We start from the raw sequence: 22169 nt of genomic DNA, 5'->3' as shown, positions 1-22169 counted from the left end.
GGAGTTTATGGAAAAGGAAACAAATCAGTTCTTGTATTGAATGTAATCGAGTTGTGGGAGAATGGCCAGAAAAACAGGCTCGCTTGGATGCTGCAAAAACCCGACCAGACGCAGCAGGACACACTGGTGTTTATGTCATACTGCGTTTACATACTATGTATAGGGACATACCAAGTGTGTGTGCCAATACTCATAAAATCCTACTATTTAGTGTACCAGGAAAAAAAAAAATATATATATATATCCCACTACATAGTATGTCAAATGACATTTAAGCAAGATGGTTAAAGTTCAACCCTCGTACTTTCTAAGAGCAGAAGAACGTACTCACAGAAAGTCAAAGTATTCGATTGGGAACACTGCCAATCTTTTTCTTGCACAATAAATATGATCGTATGGGTATACGAGCGCACAGCATTTATTAAAGACTCTGCAACCTCACACAGGTGTTTTCACTTCATCTGGTTGATTAGACCTCTCTTGAGTTGTGTTTGTGTGGAGAGCTATACTGGGAATTACGTGAGGTCACACAAATCTGTTCGTAGACGACAGAAAGATGAGGGAGACATTTAGACGTTTGTCATAAAAGGAGATGTAAGCGGAGGTGGAAATAATCAGATGAAGGATGGCTGAATTCCATTGAGCTGTGGATTTTTATCAATGGAGAACTGTATGCAGGAGGCCTACAGCCATTTACAAAGAACCCCCCCAAAAAAGTATGTATATCTGAGTTTTACATACTCGCCAAAAACGATTAAGGGAAATTATTATGTATGAATAACTAAAATGCAACTAAACTGAGCAAGAACAGCCATTTATTCTGGATTTTAACTTTGTTTATTCGCCCTTTCACATACATTTCTACCTGTTCCTGCAATAGCCCATAATGACCAGTTTGAAGCATGTTTGGGTCTCAGTTGGCCAGTAGGTGGCAGTATCGCTCAGTCAAATGAGAGCTTAAGAATTCCTCACATCCGTTAAGTGAACTTGCCCTAATAACATCTATATCGTTTGATCAAACGGGAAAATAAATCATTGTCCATATACGTATATATTCTGTTCTCTCTGTCTACCTCTTTACGAATGTATTCCTAATAAATCCCCCTACAACTTCATATATATTTTATATTCCAAGTGGGGAATAAAAACTGCTCCTCCATAATTTATGAGTCACTTTTAGAAGAAACACAAGCACTCACAGCCATTAAAGCAGCAGCCTGTGGCATCAGGGTGAGGGTGACGGAGAGGGGTGGAGAATGTGGATCAGCAGGGCCCCGGAGAGGCCTCCGATCATCCTGTCAGGGCGTCACTCCACACATGACAATCGCTGTCTGACTGTCTAAACCCCTCCGTGAAGCTGCACGCATCAATGCTGAGCTGGTATCAATCAGGATTGGTGCTTAGTGAGATGTTTTACATTAAAAAAAAACAAAAAAACCATCACACTGACTGTAATAAATGCACTTTTTATGTTCTCTGCACGCTGTCGACCACATTTATTCATTATACGCAAACCCAGACACCCCTTTAATCCAACCGGCCGTTTGAGTAGCAATCAAAAGTCTGGATCATGCTGCTAAGAGCTTGGAAAACAACTCCATTTATCTTGCATCCTCGGGGGGGAAATAGTTCCCACTTGATTGGAATTCAATGCATCGAGAGACGAGACTCCTCTTGCTCCTGTAAGACCCCCGTGCTTTAATCAGTTTTCTCTCAGTGATGCAATTCCCTCGTCTGCATGCTCTCTATCTATTGACCCACGTTTTTTTGTTTACCTAGCAATGTGTGCAACGGCTATGAATGATTAATACACTCTCTCTCTGTGTCTCTCTCTCTCTCTCGGAGCTCAGGCCTGAAGAACGAGCGGCAGTCGATGTGTGTTGCAAAAAAAAAGTTGACAGTTAAAAGATGTTGGTCAAAGAAAATGAATGCGTAAAAAAATGAAGCGTGCAGAAAAAAACGACACTTTCTTGGTAACGTCATTGATGGATTTCTTTTGAACAGAGTCAGATTATGGAAATAAACCAATTAACCTATTTTTTTTTCACAGATTCCACAGGGATACTTATTTAGACCTGTAGTGAGCTCAGACATGAAGGAATGAGTTATGGAAGTAGGGATAAAGAATAGGATGATAAATGAATGGAATACTGGAATCCAAGCTACTTTTTTTCAAATGGCTGAATTGGCATTTGGCCACATGGCTGCTCGGACCCCAGGGTATTGGTAATGGTCTACTAAGTACATCATCAATAAAAAAATATTTGATAACTGTCTGTGTATCTGGGAATTAAGGGTATCGGCTTTTCACAGCACTAATGTTATTTATTACAGCTGTGTTTGCCCTACGATGACTTTTCAAAATGGCTGCTCTTAAAGGGCCTGTTAGGATGCACAGAAGTTTGGACGTGGAATGCCAAAGTCTACTATTCACATTTAAGTTACCTTTAAAGTTGATTCTTAGCAAACACTTGCAAATGTTACAGAGTAATATTAGCGTTTATTTAGGAGTCGTCTTTCCGGCTAACTAGTAGCCTCATTTAAATCCAATATTCACTCTCCTTTTAGCTCTGTTTTTGGTATCCACCACCTCCTCAACAAAATATCATACTGTTTACTTCTATTATCAACTATGTCTGTTTGCTGGTTGGTGCAGAGCAGGTAGTACCAAGATGTTTCGCTCATATGTGGCTAGCAGGTTGCTAACAGTTAGCTTTTCAGCTAATGGTTGCCTGCCAACTACAATGCAACAAGAAAAAAACAATAAGCTGAAAGACACTAAAATACTCCATGCAGCCAAAAGGGAACTGCATAGTAGGTAGCTAATTATTCACGGGTTCATCTATCCATCTACTAATGACTATTAACATGACGCACAGTCATGTGACCCTTTGTTAACACAAAAAAAGCAATAATAGCTGCTTTAACGTGAAGTAAGAATCAGGTTGAGCAGTTAAAAGTATAATAAAAAAAAAGTTATAGTGACGGTGTACTCATTTACAAGTCTTCAATTATGTAATTTAAATATGATTGATTGGTTTTATTCCACACCTGCGTGAGGTTTGGAAGATGGGGGAAAAAAACAGCTTGTTCTGCTTTTGCAATATTTAATTCAGAGGAATGATTAAAGCCCTGTGGCCACCTCAAGTGATTCTGAGTTAGATTACATTTAAACTGTAACAGACAGTTGGTTATCATCTCAAACAGCCTTTTTTAGCCTGTCTGTTAGATAAAAAAGAATGCCTTTATTTGTTATCTTTATACCAAATGTCTTATTCATCTGTTTTATTTGTGATTTTATGCTTAAACTTTGCTTGTTTTCTCTTTTTCATTGGTCAAATTGTCAACCTATGTTGTCATATTGTCTGGTTTCAGTGTAAAAATGCTGTTAAGCTAATGGTTTACGCTTTAATGGACGGTAACGATAAGTGGGCCATCAACGGATTTCATGCACCAAAAGACTGTTTTTACTTTCTTGCCCTCAAACATTCATCTAAGTAGAACGCTTTCAGAGGCATCGGGACGTTACAGATTCAAACGCTCCGGCATCGGTTAACCATTAGTCACCCAAGGAATCGAGAGCACAGTGCCACTTCCTCCCATTCTCATATTCTATTCTGGGCCTTTTCCCTCGAGGTGCGGGGCCCAATTATTTGGCCTCCGCCGCCGCGAGAGCAGCTGCACGCTGTGTCACATGACCTCAGCACTAGCAGCCCCGCGTCACATGTCTTCACACTGCATTAGGAATTAAAGTTCACACATGATAAAAAATGAGCAGCGAGGTCCGTTTGTCACAGATGATGCTTTGTTTGGGCTTCATCGGCGTTGCTCGGTCATGAATGTTTGTCCTACTGGGGCCTCAGATACAAGCATTACATTTAGAAAAACAAAAGTCATATTTAATTCATGCAACGTTTAGGTATTCTACGTTCGCAATCCGAGCCTCTGAAAAGGCCCAGCAGTCTGCCAGAGGACATCTTTAACATGAACTGTGTGGAGAGTCTAGTCAGCGATAACTTTGCAGTTATTTCACATTTTTGAAAAAAAAAAAAGTGTGCAGAGGCGATTGTTAAGCACTGCTGTAAAGGGGGGAGGGGAGGGAGGAGGGAGGAGAGAGAGAGGAGGGAATCAATGCAGCTCCAGAGAATCCACCGAACTCTGGGCCCTCAGCGGAAACCATCGATACTGAGCTGAGGTCTAAGCACTTAAAATGTAAATGCACCTTCGACAGCGACAACACGGCCGAGAGAGAGAGAGAGAGAGAGAGAGAGAGAGAGAGAGAGAGAGAGAGAGAGAGAGAGAGAGAGAGAGAGAGAGTGTGTTGTATCGGTGTCTTGGGATCGCTCCAGATGCAACGTGTGCGTTCGTCTGTGAAATCAAGATCTCTGCACAGATACAGGTGGCTGAGCCGCCTCATTCTATCCGAGGCGTCAGGCCGGACAGTGATACACTGCTACAAAATATAACAAATGCCCTGCACTGACCATACACTCAAAGCTCACAGCGCTGCAAAACCCCTATGTGTGCCCACGATCACGAACGCATCGTTTGCACGTTTTAAAGTGACATCCTTACTGCAGTCAACCAGGAGTAACGAGACTCTAGAAACCTGTTGAAAATAAGATAAGTGGGGGGTTATTTAAATGAAACAAGGTGTCTCAAAGGATCTCCTTTGATCTCAGCAAATTTATGTGATATAAATATCTCCCGATTCATTATGCATGCACAGCAGGATTGATAAATCTACAGATTTAACAAATTCATGACTGCCCTGATGAGCACTCTTGCCTGCTCCTGCCAACTTACTACTATTTCGAGTTGTTCTAACTTAAAAAGGAACCAATCTGAAAGTTTTTTGTAGAGAAAACACAACAATATATTGTTTAGTATAGTATTGTTGTTAATTCAAACGTACAAATCAGAAGCAGGAATTACTTAAATAACTGGATGTGAAGACATACTTGTGTTAAAGAAGCCAAAAAAATCCCAACATTCGTCTTTATTTAGAACAGTCCGATAAAACAGGCAATATGAAGAATAGTCCATAAATTTACTTTTAAAAGGCTTTTTTTCTTTATAGAGGATGCAAAAGAGACAATAATATATAATAGTAGCAATTAAGGTCACTGTAATCGAACATAACTCTTGCAGAGTTCGTGGTCCCTGATATCTCCCCAGCCCCCGTTCTTCACATGCGGGGCCACCCCTCCGGCCCCGTTGGCCGGCAGTCTCTTTGTGATCAGGAGGCTCTTTGGGAACAGCTGGTTCCCGCTGCCCTGCAGGACGTTCTCTATCTTGGTTTTCTGGCTGAGCGGCATGCAGGCGGCCTTCTTGTGGTGCATGCCGCAGTCTCCGGCGTGGAAGATCCTCGGCGCCTCGCTCACCATGACCTTCCAGTAGGAGGGCAGGCAGGACACGGTCAGGTGCTGCAAGGACCAGTCCCAGTTGTAGTCGTCGTAGGTGCAGAACGTGTCCGTGCATTTGATGAGCTTCTGGTACGTCTCTCTGCTCAGAACCATCCCCATGTTGTGCTCAGTGGACTTCCAGGCCTTCACCTCCACCTTGTTGGCTTTGCCGGAGTGTCCGATGTGGCTGTACCCCCCCAGCGAGAGGACGTCGCAGTCGGCGCACTGCTCCCTTTTGAGGGCCGACATCAGCTTCAACAGGTGGATAAAGTCCGGGGACAAGTAGTGGTCCTCCTCGATCAGCAGGACCACGCCCTTATGGTCGTTCAGAACTCGGACTCTGTCCCACACAAAGTGCAGCTTCCACCACCAGTGGTGCTTGGTCTGGGAGAACTTCGCCTCGCGGTAGTGGCCGAACGAGTCCGGGTACTCCGCGTTGATGCATCCCAGCTTTAAGGCGTCATATTTGGGAATGTCTCTGGGGCAGTCCTTGGGGTCGTGTCCGGGGAACTCCTGCGGGTACAGCTGAATGCTGAAGGGGAAGAAAATCTGGAGAACCTGGCAAAAGTCAACAGAGGCCACCACTTTGTTTATCTCGGGGGACCAGTAATCATGGCTGAATATCAGCAGTATGCTCTCCACGCCTTTGGCCCTCCGCAAACTGTCCACTAACAGCTTAAGGTAGTCGGGTCGGTTGTGGACCTGAACCACCACAACCAGATCGTCCTTCCTTCGCGCCGCCTTAAACTTTTCCTCATTTCTTATTGTCTGGTCGAAGTTCAGCTGGAAGACAATGCCTCGGTAGGCTAACGTGGTGTTATCCACCTCTGGTTTGGGTATCTTCTCCTTGTCCTTTGCTTTTTCCTGGTGTGTGTCATTTGCTTGTATAACAGGGAGCTGAGCAGGGAGCTGAGCAGGTGCTTTGCTGACTGCAGGTGTAGCAGGCACCTGGATATGATTGTTGATGCTGCTGCTGCTGCTGCCACCGCCAACGCTGCTGCTGCTGCTCCTCTTCGCCGGCTCGACCTCCTTGGGGAACGACCCGCTGTCGTTCTTCTTCTGCCTTCCGCTGCTCCAGAAAGCGAGGCCACAGATGACAACCACCACAGTCAGTATCACCACCTTCCTCTTGTAGATCCGGAATCTCATGATAGGGGGTCGGCCTCTTCTTGCGAAGGGAGAGAAGTTGATCGTGGCGAAACGGCGAGCGCAGGTCTGCAATTATGATTGTGTGCTCTGCAGGCCCGATTCAGAAGAAGCTGATATGAGGCTACTTGTTGGCAAAATGAACTGTTGCTGTAAACATGGGCGCCGCTGGAATGTCATTGGTGGTGGATGAATACTCCGTAAGGCATGACGATAGCCGGGAGGCAGCCGGGTAGCAGTGTGCATGTACCACCTAAATGAAAAATAGATAAATCAATAGAGTCAGGTGCATCGTGGCAGATGGGCTGATCAATATGGATATAATCACCATCACAATCTGAATAACCATCATTTATGCATCAAAATGTTGTATATCACAATATGGCACATTTATGCAAGAAAGCCAATGGCATTTAAAATAACATAAAGCATAGAAAAAGTATTTTTCAGGAGCTTGATTATCTTATTATTGATCAATTTCCTGAGCATCAACTAATCGAATAAATCGACTAATTGCTTCAGCTCCAATGAGGAACTTGAGATACGACGGAAAGCTACAGAACAGACCAATAAGCATGTGCGGCCCAAAAATGAAATATCTAATGTAGTTAGACTTGATTTTGGAAAGCAGAAATCTATATAAACGCATACATGCATCAGTACAACGTGATGAGCTGTAATGGAAGCAACAACAGTGATTCAGACACTGGATACGATGCAAAAAGTACCACCAAAAGACTGGTGCTTATTCCTCAGTTCCTCCTCTTTAGTTATATTCATCAATGTTCATTATGGCTCCATGCATCTCATAAATCTCTGCCCTTCAACTGCATTATCAATATTGATCGGCCCTCTCTGCACAGAACAAAAAAAACTCCATCTTTTATTTGGGGGGTGTTTAATTAATAGTCATTTATCTGCTTTAAGTGATGATATCAATGCATATGTTCCTTTAAAGCATGCTACCAATACACATGCACTTTAACATGGTACATGAGTACACTGTGACGTCACTAGTGAGTGAGTTAGACAGCCTATAACTCACTCTCATTATACATATATATATTATTATTATTTTTTTTTATATATATATATATATATATATATATATATATATATATTTCTAAAACACAATATCACAGTTTTATTCCAATAAAAAAATTAAAAAAAATAATAAAAAATAAACACGCTGTCATAGCAACAAAAATAAATCGTGCATGTCCGTGAGCATCCAGGACGTGCTAACGGTTGGTTAGCAACGGCTAAAGAGACCCAGCAACGGACCGAGCCCTCGTCAGCAGCAGCGTCCGTGTCGCACAGCAACAACAACCGTTGGTGATCACACCGCTTACCGAACAGAGAGGAGTAGGCGCGTCATCAACATCACCCGTGTCCCTCCATAGCTTCACGCAGGCTGCTTTGGAACGTAACGGTCAGCTAGCCCCCCGTTAGCTGCGAGATAAAAAAAAAAACCCAAATACGGAACCACTGCCTGCCGCTGTCCCAGAATGCACTGCGCCAGTCCAGAGGGGGGCAGCTAAGACAGCCCCCTACACATCATGTGTCCCCGCTGCTGTCACCATAGGGAGGCGGGGCTGGGTTACTGGCCCTTTAAATATTAAACACAGCAAGGTTTAATATGTATATATAATAAATATAAATGGAACCACACTAATTAAATAATAAAAGTACAAATGCATTAATACACTGTGCAATAACAATATTTATCATAATTTCTGTCTGTATGTGTATTTTTATCTTATCTTATCTTATCTTATCTTATTTTATCTTATCTTATCTTATCTTATCTTATCTTATCTTATCTTATCTTATCTTATCTTATCTTATCTTATTTTATCTTATCTTATTTTATCTTATTTTATCTTATCTTATCTTATCTTATCTTATCTTATCTTATTTTATCTTATCTTATCTTATCTTATCTTATTTTATCTTATCTTATCTTATCTTATGTATAATAAATATAAATGGAACCACACAAATTAAATAATAAAAGTACAAAATTAGTACATTAATACACTGTGCAATAACAACATTTATAATAATTTCTGTCTGTATATTATTTCATTTCTATCTTACTGTTTTTTATGTTATTTTTATTTCTTATCTACTTATTTTATTTTATTTTTTTTTTTATTTATCTTATCTTGCATATATCTACATTTATTTTAATCTTCATTATCTTATCTTATCTTATCTTATCTTATCTTATCTTATTTTATCTTTTTATCTGCATCCTCCAATATCTGTCTCCCTAAACTGGAAACTAGAGCATACTGATCTAATAATGTGGTTTATAATGAAATATTTGGAAATCCTTCTAAAACATATAAAGCAAATATCTTATCTTATTTATAATACTTATCTTTAAATAATAAAAGTATAAATGTACATTAATATTTTGTGCAATTTTTATTTAATCATTTCTGTCTGTATTGTATTTTTATCTCTCTTTACTGTTTTTTCTGTATTTGTATTTATAATACTTAAATTCTTACTGTTCTTACTGTTTTTAAGGATTATTTTTTTTCTTATATTGCTTATTTATAATACTTATTTTATTGTATCTTTTTATCTTTTTATCTTTTATTTTATCTGCATTGTTCCTCCAATATCTGTCTCCAACTGGAAACTAGAGCATTATGATCTAATAATGTGGTTTATAATGAAATATTTGGAAATCCTTCTAAAACATATAAAGCAAATATCTTAGGTTATTTTTATCTTATTTTAAATATTATCTAACCTACAAATTAAATATAAAAGTCAGTTTGGATAACAACTTCTCTGTATGTGTATTTTTACTATTTCTTTGTAAGAATATAAAATATATAAACATATTCTGATATGTTTTATTGAAAAGTTCCTTCATTTGTTTGTAGAAAAATGTAGTGCAAACAAAACATAGTAGAAAAAACAAACAAGTATTTTAAATAAGTAAGTAAGTAAGAAAAATAAAAAATGCACAATAACTAAAAAAAAATCTTATAAATACAGACAGAATAATTATAGATATAGTATCATGATATAGGTTGGATTAATACTTTTTAAAACATAACCTATATTTGCTTTATATGTTTTAGAAGGATTTCCAAATATTTCATTATAAACCACTTTATTAGATCATAATGCTCTAGTTTCCAGTTTAGGGAGACAGATATTGGAGGAGCACAATGCAGATAAAATGTACTTTTATTATATATTTGTGTGGTTCCATTTATATTTATTATATATACATATTAAACCTTGATATGTTTAATATTGAAAAGTTCCTTCATAGTTTGGATGTCTTCAATATTAATCAATGTAGAAAAAAATAAAAATAAAGAAATAGTGCAAACAAGAGACATAGTAGAAAAAACAAACAAGTATTTTAAATAAGTAAGTAAGTAAGAAAAATAAAAAATGCACAATAACTAAAAAAAAATCTTATAAATACAGACAGAATAAGATAAGATAAGATAAGATAAGATAATCCTTTATTAGTCCCGCAGCGGGGAAATTTGCAGGCTTACAGCAGCATAGAGTAAAGTGCACACAAGAGACATAGTAGAAGAAAGACAAGATAAAATAAAAGTAAAAAATGAAAATAAAAAAACAAGTATTATAAATAAGCAATAAAAAACAGTAGAAAATCAACAATAAATAATAATAACTAATAATTATAGTTATAGTATTGCACAGTTTCACAGTTTTCACAGTATTCAACCTTCCTCCACTTAAACGCCTTTTGTTTATTCCCATCACCTCATTTTAATGCCCTCCATTCTTTTCACCGCTCATTATTCCTGTTCTATCTTTATTTTGTTGTATAGTATGTGTATTTATTGTCTGTGTCTGTTGTATAGTTGTATTTATAGTTGTATAGTATGTGTATTTATTGTCTGTGTTTGTGTAGTTGTATAGTATGTGTATTTATTGTCTGTGTAGTTGTATAGTATGTGTATTTATTGTCTGTGTCTGTGTAGTTGTATAGTAGTATGTTGTATTTATTGTCTGTGTAGTATGTGTATTTATTGTCTGTGTCTGTGTAGTTGTATAGTATGTGTATTTATTGTCTGTGTAGTTGTATAGTATGTGTATTTATTGTCTGTGTCTGTGTAGTTGTATAGTATGTGTATTTATTGTCTGTGTAGTTGTAGTTGTATTTATTTATAGTATAGTATGTGTATTTATTGTCTGTGTAGTTGTATAGTATGTGTATTTGTGTCTGTGTAGTTGTATAGTATGTGTATTTATTGTCTGTGTCTGTGTAGTTGTATAGTATGTGTATTTATTGTCTGTGTCTGTGTAGTTGTATAGTATGTGTATTTATTGTCTGTGTAGTTGTAGTTGTATAGTATGTGTATTTATTGTCTGTGTATTGTATTGTCTGTGTAGTTGTATAGTATGTGTATTTATTGTCTGTCTGTGTAGTTGAGCTGCTGCAACACTTGAATTTCCCCCATGGGGATCAATAAAGGAATATAATTAACCTCTATGTTTGCGGCTGTACCGCCACCTCCAGGCCGTCCCCGCTCACACTGCAGTACCTCCCCTCCACCACTAGATGTCGCCACCCGAACCCTCCGCAACCGGAAGCAGCGGCCTCCGACAGCTTCATCTGCGCATGCGCGTCCCTCTTTCTTCCTTTCCGACACTCGAGCGAAAGAGACAAGATGGGCCACCAGCAGCTCTACTGGAGTCACCCCCGAAAATTCGGTCAGGGATCCCGATCCTGGTCAGTCCCGACTTAAATCTGTAACTCATCGATACGTGTGCTGAAGCTGATCAGTTTCGATGTGTTTTATACTCAAAATACTTCATATTTTATCTCTAATTTGCGCACCGCATGGGCGCTCCTGCTGATCCAACATGGCGGCGGAGGATGCGGCCAGCTAGCATGTTAGCTCCAGCTAGCCTCTCACTGTTTGCTCACTTACTGAGTCTGCAGAAAGCTTAAATATATTCATAAACATATCCTCTGGAGATGCTTAGATTGTGTTTTAATATTGTGCCTTTAATGGAGTTTATGTTGGTGTGTAAAGGCGGCCATGTTTGCACCAAGTTTGCACAGCTTTTGTGTGAACTTCCGCACATGGATGCAGCTAGCTTTCATGGTAATAAAGATAAATAGGTTTTTATTGTCATAGTAGTGATGTGAAAGGTAGAATTAAAGAGCAATGTCAATGCATACTGCCCCAGAGAGTAGTATTCACATTGGCACTAGTTATTAAAGTGATGTGCTCATCCAGTTCCAGAAGATCTTGTTGACTTTCAGGTACAAATCAGACTAAATTGTGTGAATTTAAGTGTTTAACTATTCCACTTTTGTCTTCCAGCCGGGTATGCTCGAACAGACATGGTCTGATCCGTAAATATGGGCTCAACATGTGCCGCCAGTGCTTCAGGCAGTACGCTAAAGACATCGGTTTCGTCAAGGTAAATTCATTGTTAAATCCAAGTATTCATCAGATTATATTGCATTTCATGTCAGGAAAAAAGTTATTTTATGATCTGACATGGGCTTATTGTAAACAATGCATATGCTTCTCAATTCCAGGTGAAACACAAGCTTTGTTCAATTATATCTTTTGTTTGACGTTACACACAGTAGCAGGCAAAAGTTTGGACACCTTCTCATTCAACTACTTTGAAGAATCTAAAATCTAAAACATATTCTGGTTTGTTGAGCATTTGTTTGTTGTGGTAAACAAACAAATGCTCAACAAACCAGAATATGTTTTATATTTTAGATTCTTCAAAGTAGTTGAATGAGAAGGTGTCCAAACTTTTGACTGGTACTGTAGGTTAGAATAATACTTTTCTATAATATAACCTATATTTGCTTTATATGATTTAGAAGGATTTCCAAATATTTCATTTTAAACCACATTATAAGATCATGATGCTCTAGTTTCCAGTTTAGGAAGTTGCTGGAGGAGCACAATGCAGATAAAATGTACTATTATCATTTATTTGTGTGGTTCCATTTATATTTATTATATATACATATTAAGCCTTGATATGTTTAATATTTAAAAGTTCCTTCATAGTTTGGATGTCTTCAATATTAATCAATGTAGAAACAAAATTTAAAAAAAAAAAAACCATTGAATGAGAAGGTGTCCAAACTTTTGACTGGTACTGTATTAAGGTGCTTTAACTCTAAGGTAAAATAATTGGTAGATTGAAGCGCACCTTTGCAGCATCCTTGTTAAGTCACTCATTTCCCCCATGGTTCAGTTTAGGTCAGTTTTATGACTTGAGTGTTTGGGTGAATATGTAACAATAGTACTGAATGCATATCATGTCACCCTTAACTAATGCTTTGATTTGTTTCTTTTCCACACAGCTGGACTAAATGTCACGTCATCAGATTGGTCCGGTGATCTCTGGGAGGCGGGCCAAGATGGGATAATTTAGCACTGCAAATAAATGTGTTTTTTTGTCCAAGCTTACTGTATCGTGGTGTTTTTTCATTTATACATGGTGTCTGTTAGTAGTATATGCAGGGAAGATGAGAAGACTTAAGGTGTGGACATCACAGCTCAGATGCAAAAGAATACACAACAAACACTGGTGTCAACTTTCCAAGCTACCTTACTTTCAAACTAAGTTAAAATCCTGTGCTGTACATGAGTAATATCTGTCAACAGTCCACCAGATAATCACTTTCTGACCGCTGTCTTAAAATGGTTAACAATTTTCACGTTTTTATAAGGTTAAGAGCATATTATGTCTAGTAAATGCAGAACCCATTGTACAAAATTTAGTCTGATTTGTACCTGAAAGTCAACAAGATCTTCTGGAACTGGATGAGCACAACATCACTTTAATAAGTAGTGCCATTTTTTTTAAATAATTTTGTTGCTTTGACTACTATCTGGGGCAGTATGCAGGGGCATTACTCTTTAATTCTACCTTTTCAACACTGATGTAAATGTCTACTATTAAATATGCAAATGTTCAAAAGTATTTGCCCGTCTAATACAACGGCACAGTGAACACAAAATGTCTCACGCAATACCATAAATTGCAGTGTCCACAAAAGTGTTATTAAAAGGAGATATTTATTGCAGCTGTTTTAAGCATCACATATGAAATATGTTTATAATATGTAAGTGGGCATCTCCATAATTGTTCAATAATTCCTGTAGTGAGATGCACCGATTCAACAAAATCGATGGGGAGGAAAGGATGGCTTTTATCAAGTGGTCAAATTAATCAATGACCCTTGAAAGGACATTTGCAGAGACCTTTAATGAGTTAGGAGGTTCCAACAATTGATCCCTGCAGCTGTATATAATTAGAAATGGCACCGCAGTAAAGAGCAACTAAATAATAAGACAGCGTGTATTCATAGGAAACGACGCGCCCCCCCCTCACATCCAGGAATTGTTATCGTGCCGGGATATCGTTCATGTTCGAGATGAATCTGATAGGCTCCCTGTAGTGTGGCTAATTGTTTGGTGCAGAATATCTTCAGCTACCACGTTAAATATTAAATATTATTCAGCTCTGATATTGTTTTATTCTCTCACAAATCTGCATAAATACATTTCTATAGACACAATGGTTGGATTCTATGCAGATCCATATAGATGTCAGCCAGGATATATTAAAATAATCCATATTTTCTTTCCATCTGTTTTCAAAACAAAAGGTTAAGCGTAAGGCACTAGATGGCAGCAGCACTTCACATTAACGGTTCAACACCAGTGTCGATGAAAATAGCAACAGCACTAAGAAATGGCATTTATACATCACTTACATCATCTCATGAAGCGGTTACAGAAGCTTAATTTAAGGTCTTATCAGTCACGGTTTGGTTCATTTGAGGTTCCAGGCAGGTTGAAAGAACACTGACATTATAAACTCAGGGAGAAAGGCTGTGATTTTGATTTAAAATGTAATATATATTATTTGAAACATTCATCTTTGTGTGTATGTATCAGCCTTAGGTTTGGTGCTTGGTCCTGTCTAATCCTTAGGCAACCAATAAATACGGTTTAACAAAGTCCTGTTAATCACAAAAAACAGATCTCTTTGTGCTCGGCAGGATTACGGTGAAACTCAACGATCCCATTGGGGAAATTGAAATGTGGCAAAGAATAAATAGGATCTCAGCAAAGTGAAGGTTATTCAAACGCAAAGAACAAACTGTTTAAACATGAAAATGAAAGAGAAATAAGTGTGCAAAATTGGGGTAGTAGCACCTTTAATAAGCAGGCAGCGAAAATCCAGTGAGCGTACAAAATGAATGAATATCAGTAATGATGAAATACATATATATACACAGCGGGTAAAATTAGTATTGTACACGTCACCATTTTTCGGTTTATGGTGAAATGATGTTCTTTCCACTTCCGAACAGTGCTCACTGGAACATTCAGAAGTTTAGAAACCCTTCTGTAACCAATACAACAATAAGGTTGTGAAGGTCTTGAGAGAGCTCTTTGCTTTTACCCATCATGAGATGTTTCTTGTGTGACACCTTGGTAATGAGACACCTTTTAATAGGCCATCAGTTGGGACTGAACCAGCTGACATTAATTTGCACTGACAAGGGGCAGGATTGCTTTCTAATTACTGATAGATTTCAGCTGGTGTCTTGGCTTTCCATGCCTTTTTGCACCTCCCTTTCTTCATGTGTTCAATACTTTTTCCCTGTGTCATTCCATTTTATTACACATAACTTAATTTCTGAACTTAGTTGTTTGGTTTTCGTTGTATGTATGGATTACTTGGGTTGTTACCGACGTCTGGTGAAAATGTCATGTCAATAGCACCTTTAGAAATATATTTACTGAGAAAAATGGTGACGTGTACAATAATTTTTTTTTTTAAATAATTTTAATAATTTTTTTTTTTTAATAATATATATATATATATATATATATATATATATATACTCAGTTGAGGAATAAGAAATGAAATAAGACATCCAGTGTGTGCACTTTAAATCAAACACTAATAAATACATTATGCGGAGAATTGAATGTCATCTATGTACATAAAATATGTACACACTGTGTGTATTCATATGCATAAAGAAGACTTTGTGTGTGCAGGCTAAGGTTGGGGCTGTTTGGAGTGCTCCGTGTTGCATCAGTCCACTACGGAGGAGGCCGAAAGGTGTTCCCTTTGATGTTCAGCTCACTTTCAATTCTTCTCTTTTCACCGGTGTATTAATGCTCTTGTTAATGCTGCCTCCTCAGCACATCACAGCCAAAACAACCGACCGGTGCCTGCAGCTGGAAACGGGTCTAAAGCACTCCGGCAATTTTACCCTTGCATTTCCACCAAAAAAAAAAAATGAGGGGACTCAAATGTAACCAGCATTTTTAACGCCTCTTCACTTCAATGAGGCCGCCGCATCTCTAACCAACAGTGGATGCAACAAAGATGTACATTCGCAGGAGAAAAAAAAATCAATTGTTCTTAAAGAGTGCACCCATGTGTGCAAGTCAAGCTGCTACATGCGCCCTTATAAATATGTTAGTGTGCACGCTCTGTGGTTACAACCGCATCCCCAACACTGCAGGTAAAGCTGACTAAAACACTAGTCGGGGCAAATCCGAAGGGAGCGCTTGTGTAACGGCTTTGGACCTCCACGTCTCAACGCTGCTCTGACTGACTGCCAGGTACACATCACACAGGCCTTCAACCCATCTCCTAGATAATAGAGGAAAAAATAAGTGACTTGAAGATGTTACGGCGCACTGTTGGCATGGAAACATTCCTCCGGGTTTACCTGCTTTCAATTGTCAGACCAAGAGCCACTTCTCGCCCGCAAGGTTTCTCAAAAGAGCTGCGAGCAAACAACGCGGCTCATTCAACGGTCTCCCTCAATTTCCGACTGAATGGGCCTCGGCGTCGGCTGAGTGATGGCAAATAAAAAAACAAACAAAAAAAAAACGAGTGCAGCAGCCGGGGATGGAGAGAACAAATATAAATATTAATTGAAAAAAAGAAAAGAATGAGGCAACAGAAAACAAAAGCAGTTTATTCTCAGTGTGAAATGATCCAGTGACAACGAGGCTGTGGTGTACGCAGCTCTAAGTGTTGATAATTACCGGATGTTTTGTTCTGGATTCCCTCATTTTCTTTAGGCCACAGTTACTGGAGAGGTTAAGAAAATCCTCAATAAACCATGTGTTCCTTTAACTAGAAAACAGTGATATCTGTAGCCACAAACACCACCAGACTACAGTGTTTTCTAGGATAGTTTCCCGCCGTTTCTGTGTATCCCCTCGAGAAGTGAGCTCTGCACTCTGCCGGGCTTTATTACAGTCCAGTATGGAGCAGCGACTGACTCAATTATTCCGGTCAAACAGAGCCGAGCTCTCAAACCACCGTAGAATAAGCATTCTCCTGCTCCAAAAGCCTCAATTTAGGCTTAGATGACTTTAGGAGCCATTCATTTCTCTGTAGATTTCAGGAGAGATTATGGAAACTGAGAAATCGCTTTAGCAATCACATCACGGAGAAATGTGCAGTTTGTTTTCTTCAGGTCGGTGTCACAGAAAAGGGTATGACGGGGCCGAGGGGCCACAGCAGGAAACCCACAGGTGTAATTAATAACACTCAGGATGGCTGCCTTCCATTCAGGTGAGCTAGTTCCAGGTTCCCCGCTGCATTTTTGGCTCACTGGCTTGGATGCTGGGACACCTAAATGGAACGGAGCCATCGTCAGTGTTATTGGTTACACCTGTGCTTCCTCCTGCTCCAACGAGTCAAAATGGCCGCTGTGAAAATGATGGCTGCAGGTACTTAAGATCCACTTGACACCACATGACAATACTGAAGCTTTGAAAATGTTTTGGACATTGATTTCCTCATTGTTATCCCCACTACACCCCTGGTTTCTTTCACTTCTCTAGTTGGTGGGTGAGTATCCAACATGTTTCCCTTTTTGTAACCCATTGCTGTGTTGAAGTGTATCCTTCAGAGGTGGGAATTATTTTTGACCTGACTGGTGTTACTATAGAAAAGATATACAAGTCAACAAAAGCATTAGAACTCTCCTGCTGAGAACCATGGATGTTAACAGCGTTTTCAAGCTTTGTTGTTTCCACATGTATCCTCAGATTGTTGGTTGTTATGGTAAAGACTCAGTTTACCATAATACTGTTTCACTCTGGTATCTACAAGGAGTGAGTGGAAAGTCATACCCAGCTTTCTCTTTTTTAAGTTTAACTTGCAATTCTACATACACATATCTAGACTCAAGGGGAATAATTCAATACCACTTAATGTAGAGACTTCTTAGGTAGACACTGTGCATCACAGGTTTCACAGGATGTTGCATGAATGTTAGTTAGAGTCTGATGGTGGCACCTTGCATGGTAGCCTGTCATCAGTGTGTGAATGGGTGAATGATATGTAATGATATGTAATATACTACTGATTGTAAGTCGCTTTGGATAAAAGCATCTGCTAAATGACTGTAATGTAATGTAATGTTTCCAGTTTGCACACTTTCCAGAGAAGAAAGCAGATAGTTGACCCATGAAGCACAAAAGGATGTAGTCTATATGAAAAATATGAACCGGAATATTATATATAGCCAGGACTAAACCAACAGGAAAGGATTGAAAATGAAATGTCTCACCTGTTAAAATATGCCAAAAAATTGGCATATTATCAGCATTTCCACCTCTTAGTCACTGTGAAATTTCACATTTGAAGTTATAAGTGCAGAGACAGAAATGTGTTACTTTAATTTGTGCCACTTAAAGCCTTTTGGTATTCAGCCTGTACTGTATTGGTTGGCACGATGTTAGATGTGTTCTTTCAAAGCCATGAACATGGAGCATCAATGTCCTATTCGTGACTTTGTTTTTACATGAAAAGATCTAAGCTGCACTTGACCCTCATTGATTGCAACAAAGGTCATGTCAGACAGATTTACATTCATGCCACAGATTCAGGTTTTTCTAAACTATGAATAGAAATGGGATTTAACATCTCCACTTAGATACTTCTGGATCATTTCATTCAGTCAGGAACCTTCCTATACCAAAAAAACTTTTTCCCAGCAGTCCCAGTCTGCTCAACAGCTTCCAGTGGAAATGACAATGCAGTACCCGAACACACCTGTGGGGGCAGTGTTGCGCCACAGCTGAAACCGAGATGGAGGCATGGAGCACTGGGGAGGTGAGGTGACAGGAGGTGTTGTGCTGCTCTCTGGGGAGGAGCTCTCCAGTCGCAGTGGGGAGAAAAAACATTTAAAAGAAAGAAGAGAGGAATACAAAATCGACAAAAAAAAAACAAGGTAGCCTCAATCAGGCTGTCAGCTCGGGGCATATCTAATTGAATACGCCATGCCATTTGAAGTTGAGAGTACAGCAGTAGCAGGAAAGAAAAGAGAAGCCGGCGTAGGGCAGGCGCAGCGGGAGAGCAGCCTTCGGCAAACAAAAAGACAAATCAAAGAGCGAGCACAGAAGATGTTCAAACAGATAGCCCTGATCTTTGCTCTGTGTTCGACATCTCCCACCGTCTCCACGCATGTGCTGTCGACGGCGGCGCGGGAAAGGGAAGAGAGGCTGCGAGTCTGTCATCGAGGGTGGTTTGAGGGGAAACAAGTGGAAGGAGAAAGAACGGGACGAGTGCCTTTTTTCGCACAATGAGCGAGGCTAGAGGAAGGTGTTAGTCGCGACTTTGAGCCGGTTAAACAACCACGAAACTATGCTTTTTGGAGGATTCAAAGGAAGCGAAGTACGATGGCGGGAGGTCAGTGGCTGCTTTCGGTGTTTCGACTGGCCTGCCGTGTGGCTTGGCGCGGCGCGGTGCTCAGGGGCAGTCGGGAGAAAATATTACTCATAAATGGAAAAGATCAAATAGTGGCATTTAGCAAAAAGCGCAGAGAAAATGGTGTCACGCAGGACCCTCGTCTTTCAGCGCTCCTCGGGGGCTAAGAGGAAGATGTTCGGTCATCATCGTAATTTATTTCTCACACAGGTCATGGCTGGGCAATCACACCAGCATAGCCTGCTTTACTCTACCGGGTGGTCTCTTGCTCTAATCCCCCTTTTACGCTCATGCACATAAAGAGTCCGTATTCGCCGAGCAAAAGGTATGAATGTAGGTATCCAACATTATGCCTCCAAGAGACTCGACATAAACCCGCACTTATTTATGCAATATGGAAATATCAGCCCCATAGCCACGTCTGTCAATCTCTTTTGTACACCCGGTCTGGATGTTAACCTTTCTGATTCTACGACGCCTGGCCTGAATATGGCCCGTGCTAACATTTTTCATTACCCGAATTTATGAATCTCTGAGACAGCCTGAGAGGGAGCCAATATTTAACAGGATTTGCATGAACATCATATTGTAGTGCATATTAAAGAAGCAGGATGTCTTCAGTACGGGGGGGAGACGACAGGAAGGGGAGAAGAAGCAGAAGTGATGGATCGATACGCCGTTTCCATTCATTACGTGCCACTGCAGGATCGCCCCCCCCCTGAATTGTAAATACAGGAATTGTTTGATATGATAAACAGATGTTCAAGATGGTGAGTGAACAGATGCCGTCGTATTAGTGGCTGCTAATTCTTTCCGCTTCGCTTCTAGTTGTGAAAGCGTCTGCGTCTTCGCCGTCCAATCGTCGCTCACTTCGGCCTAGCACTTCTAATCCAGGAGAGGCAAAAAAAAAAAAAATGAGCTGTCATATGTGTTTGATTGTTAAAAAGATGCTGCTGGTTTCCGTGACAACACCTCTACCGGGGTGGGTTTGGAGCAGTGGGCAGGACGTTTTTCATACCACCCCCCTAGGCCCTCCTCCCGATTTTTGAATATTTGAAGGAGGTAATTCAGACGGTGGATGATTCACTGAGCGACAATGTGACAGATGCAGCTCTATTCTTCAGGATGAATGTGCAGAGTGATACAGCCGGAGAGGATCAGAGAGAGAGAGAGAGCGAGAGAGAGAGAGGGTGAGTGGTGTAAAGACCCAGCAGCTCAGATGGAGGCAACAGAGAGCAGGCTTTTTATTCCTGCCTGCTCGCTCCGGTTCCAGCCCTTCTCACTTATTTTTTTATTAACCCCACTCCTACTAGAACCATTACGCCTCTGGATATTACGCACAACATCTCTGCAGACCCGCCGACATGTCACGAAATGACTGACATTAAATATGACACACAGTCCTTATGCCATCATTGCAGAGAGGGGGCCATTTTCCTCTTGAGTGAAATGGAGGACGGTGCGGAGCGGGGTATTTTTTGACAAACAGGCCCTAATGCAGCGTTGGAGTAGTCTAATTTCCCGAACCCCTCCCTTTGCTCTCGTAGCTTCCAGATAAGCACAACTAAACCTGCCGCCTCTCAGCATCCACGCACACACCTCCGGCCTGCGGTTGAGCAGCTTTTTGACTGACGCAGTTCGTTGCCACTCAGAGACGCATTTACAATGCAAATCAGCGAGCGTTCGCCGCGCGATGCCGGCTGCCTTCGTGCCGTCTCTGCATGAACTGCCACTTTGACCTTTTCAGCACTCACTGCTGATTGTGTTTTCTATGAACTGAATGCCTCCCCTTTTGTGGATAGCCTACCTGTGCTAAGTGTAGTCTTTCCATGTCAGCTCAGCAGCCTTTCAAAAGCTGTGACGTCAGCTAGTAACGGCATGTTCTCGTGAAGGACGGCGCTTAAAGACATTCGTTGTGTATAATTCCCCACCATTATAAACCGAACAGTCTGTGCAGTTATATTCTCTGAAATCACTTTATGTTCCTTTTAACTATAACTTAAACAGGCCCTATTATGCTATTTTCCGGGTGCATATTTTCTTATCTCAAGTTACAGTTATGACGTGTTTAAGTTGAAAAGCATAATAGGGCCACTTTAATATTTTCCTCACGATCTTCAGGGTTCTCGAGATGTTAAATCACTTGGTTCCAGCAAGTACAGGATTAAGAAGTCACTAAGCAAAGGATAGTATGCTACAATGTCGTGTGGAGCAGAGATAGTCTGTCCCTGGAGATTCACTGTCTGCTCGCCTGCGGCAACACGGCCTTCCCACTCTGCTGCTGCTGCTGCGATCCTCTCTCTTGCGTCTATCGATTCCAGCCTGTCCGCCCACCAGAGGATCCGATACCAGTTAACATGATGCAGAGTCCACATATTTAGAGGGCCGGAGGGTATCAGCAGACCAAACTCTGATTGGAGTAATTGAGAGTGATAGGGATCAGTTAGAGCCAGGTTATGATTGATTAGAGGTGTGTGTGTGTGTGTGTGTGTGTGTGTGTGTGTGTGTGTGTGTGTGTGTGTGTGTGTGTGTGTGTGTGTGTGTGTGTGTGTGTGTGTGTGTGTGTGTGTGTGTGTGTGTGTGTGTGTGTGTGTGTGTGTGTGTGTGTGTAAACTGATAGAGACATCAATGGAGACGGGTCAATAGAAATGATGAGCGCTTTAACAAGCACCCAGAGTGCGACACCAAGAGTTAAGAGCTGATATGGATTGATGCAATGGCCCTTTTTTAGCTTATGGAGGAAGTAAAAATAACTTAATATCACATTATTTGCCTTTTAGGGTTAAAGTGTAATGCAAATAATGGTACAAAACGACACATCAGCACTTGTGAAAGAAGTTGAAACTGGTGCAGCCATAGCGT

General features: G+C 40.2%; 2 protein-coding genes across 2 annotated transcripts; one reads left to right on the top strand and one right to left on the bottom strand.

The window, feature by feature from the left end:
* Nucleotides 1–4904: 4904 nt before the first annotated feature.
* On the bottom strand, nucleotides 4905–8064 carry mgat2 (alpha-1,6-mannosyl-glycoprotein 2-beta-N-acetylglucosaminyltransferase). The gene is made up of 2 exons (XM_054618740.1): nucleotides 7904–8064; nucleotides 4905–6804 (listed from the first exon to the last, which is right to left on the bottom strand). Exon 2 carries the CDS (start codon nucleotides 6552–6554, stop codon nucleotides 5124–5126), a length of 1431 nt encoding a protein of 476 aa, XP_054474715.1. The 5' UTR covers nucleotides 6555–6804; nucleotides 7904–8064; the 3' UTR covers nucleotides 4905–5123.
* A 3142-nt stretch (nucleotides 8065–11206) lies between these two features.
* rps29 (ribosomal protein S29) lies at nucleotides 11207–13007 on the top strand. The gene is made up of 3 exons (XM_054618775.1): nucleotides 11207–11292; nucleotides 11894–11993; nucleotides 12907–13007. The coding sequence occupies exons 1-3, from the start codon at nucleotides 11231–11233 to the stop codon at nucleotides 12913–12915; spliced, it is 171 nt and encodes a 56-aa protein (XP_054474750.1). The 5' UTR covers nucleotides 11207–11230; the 3' UTR covers nucleotides 12916–13007.
* Nucleotides 13008–22169: the final 9162 nt, after the last annotated feature.

This window comes from Anoplopoma fimbria, chromosome 18 (genome assembly GCF_027596085.1).
Source record: "Anoplopoma fimbria isolate UVic2021 breed Golden Eagle Sablefish chromosome 18, Afim_UVic_2022, whole genome shotgun sequence".
Lineage (NCBI taxonomy): Eukaryota > Metazoa > Chordata > Actinopteri > Perciformes > Anoplopomatidae > Anoplopoma > Anoplopoma fimbria.
Note: the sequence above shows the minus strand (reverse complement) of the source record. Positions and strands in the feature narration are given on the sequence as shown.

Excerpts from the sequence above, each read along its gene's own strand:
- mgat2 (XM_054618740.1), bottom strand. The coding sequence starts at position 6,554 with ATGAGATTCCGGATCTACAAGAGGAAGGTGGTGATACTGACTGTGGTG.
- rps29 (XM_054618775.1), top strand. The coding sequence starts at position 11,231 with ATGGGCCACCAGCAGCTCTACTGGAGTCACCCCCGAAAATTCGGTCAG. Across the intron at positions 11,293-11,893 it reads GGTCAGGGATCCCGATCCTG|CCGGGTATGCTCGAACAGAC; the intron begins GTCAGTCCCGAC and ends TTTGTCTTCCAG.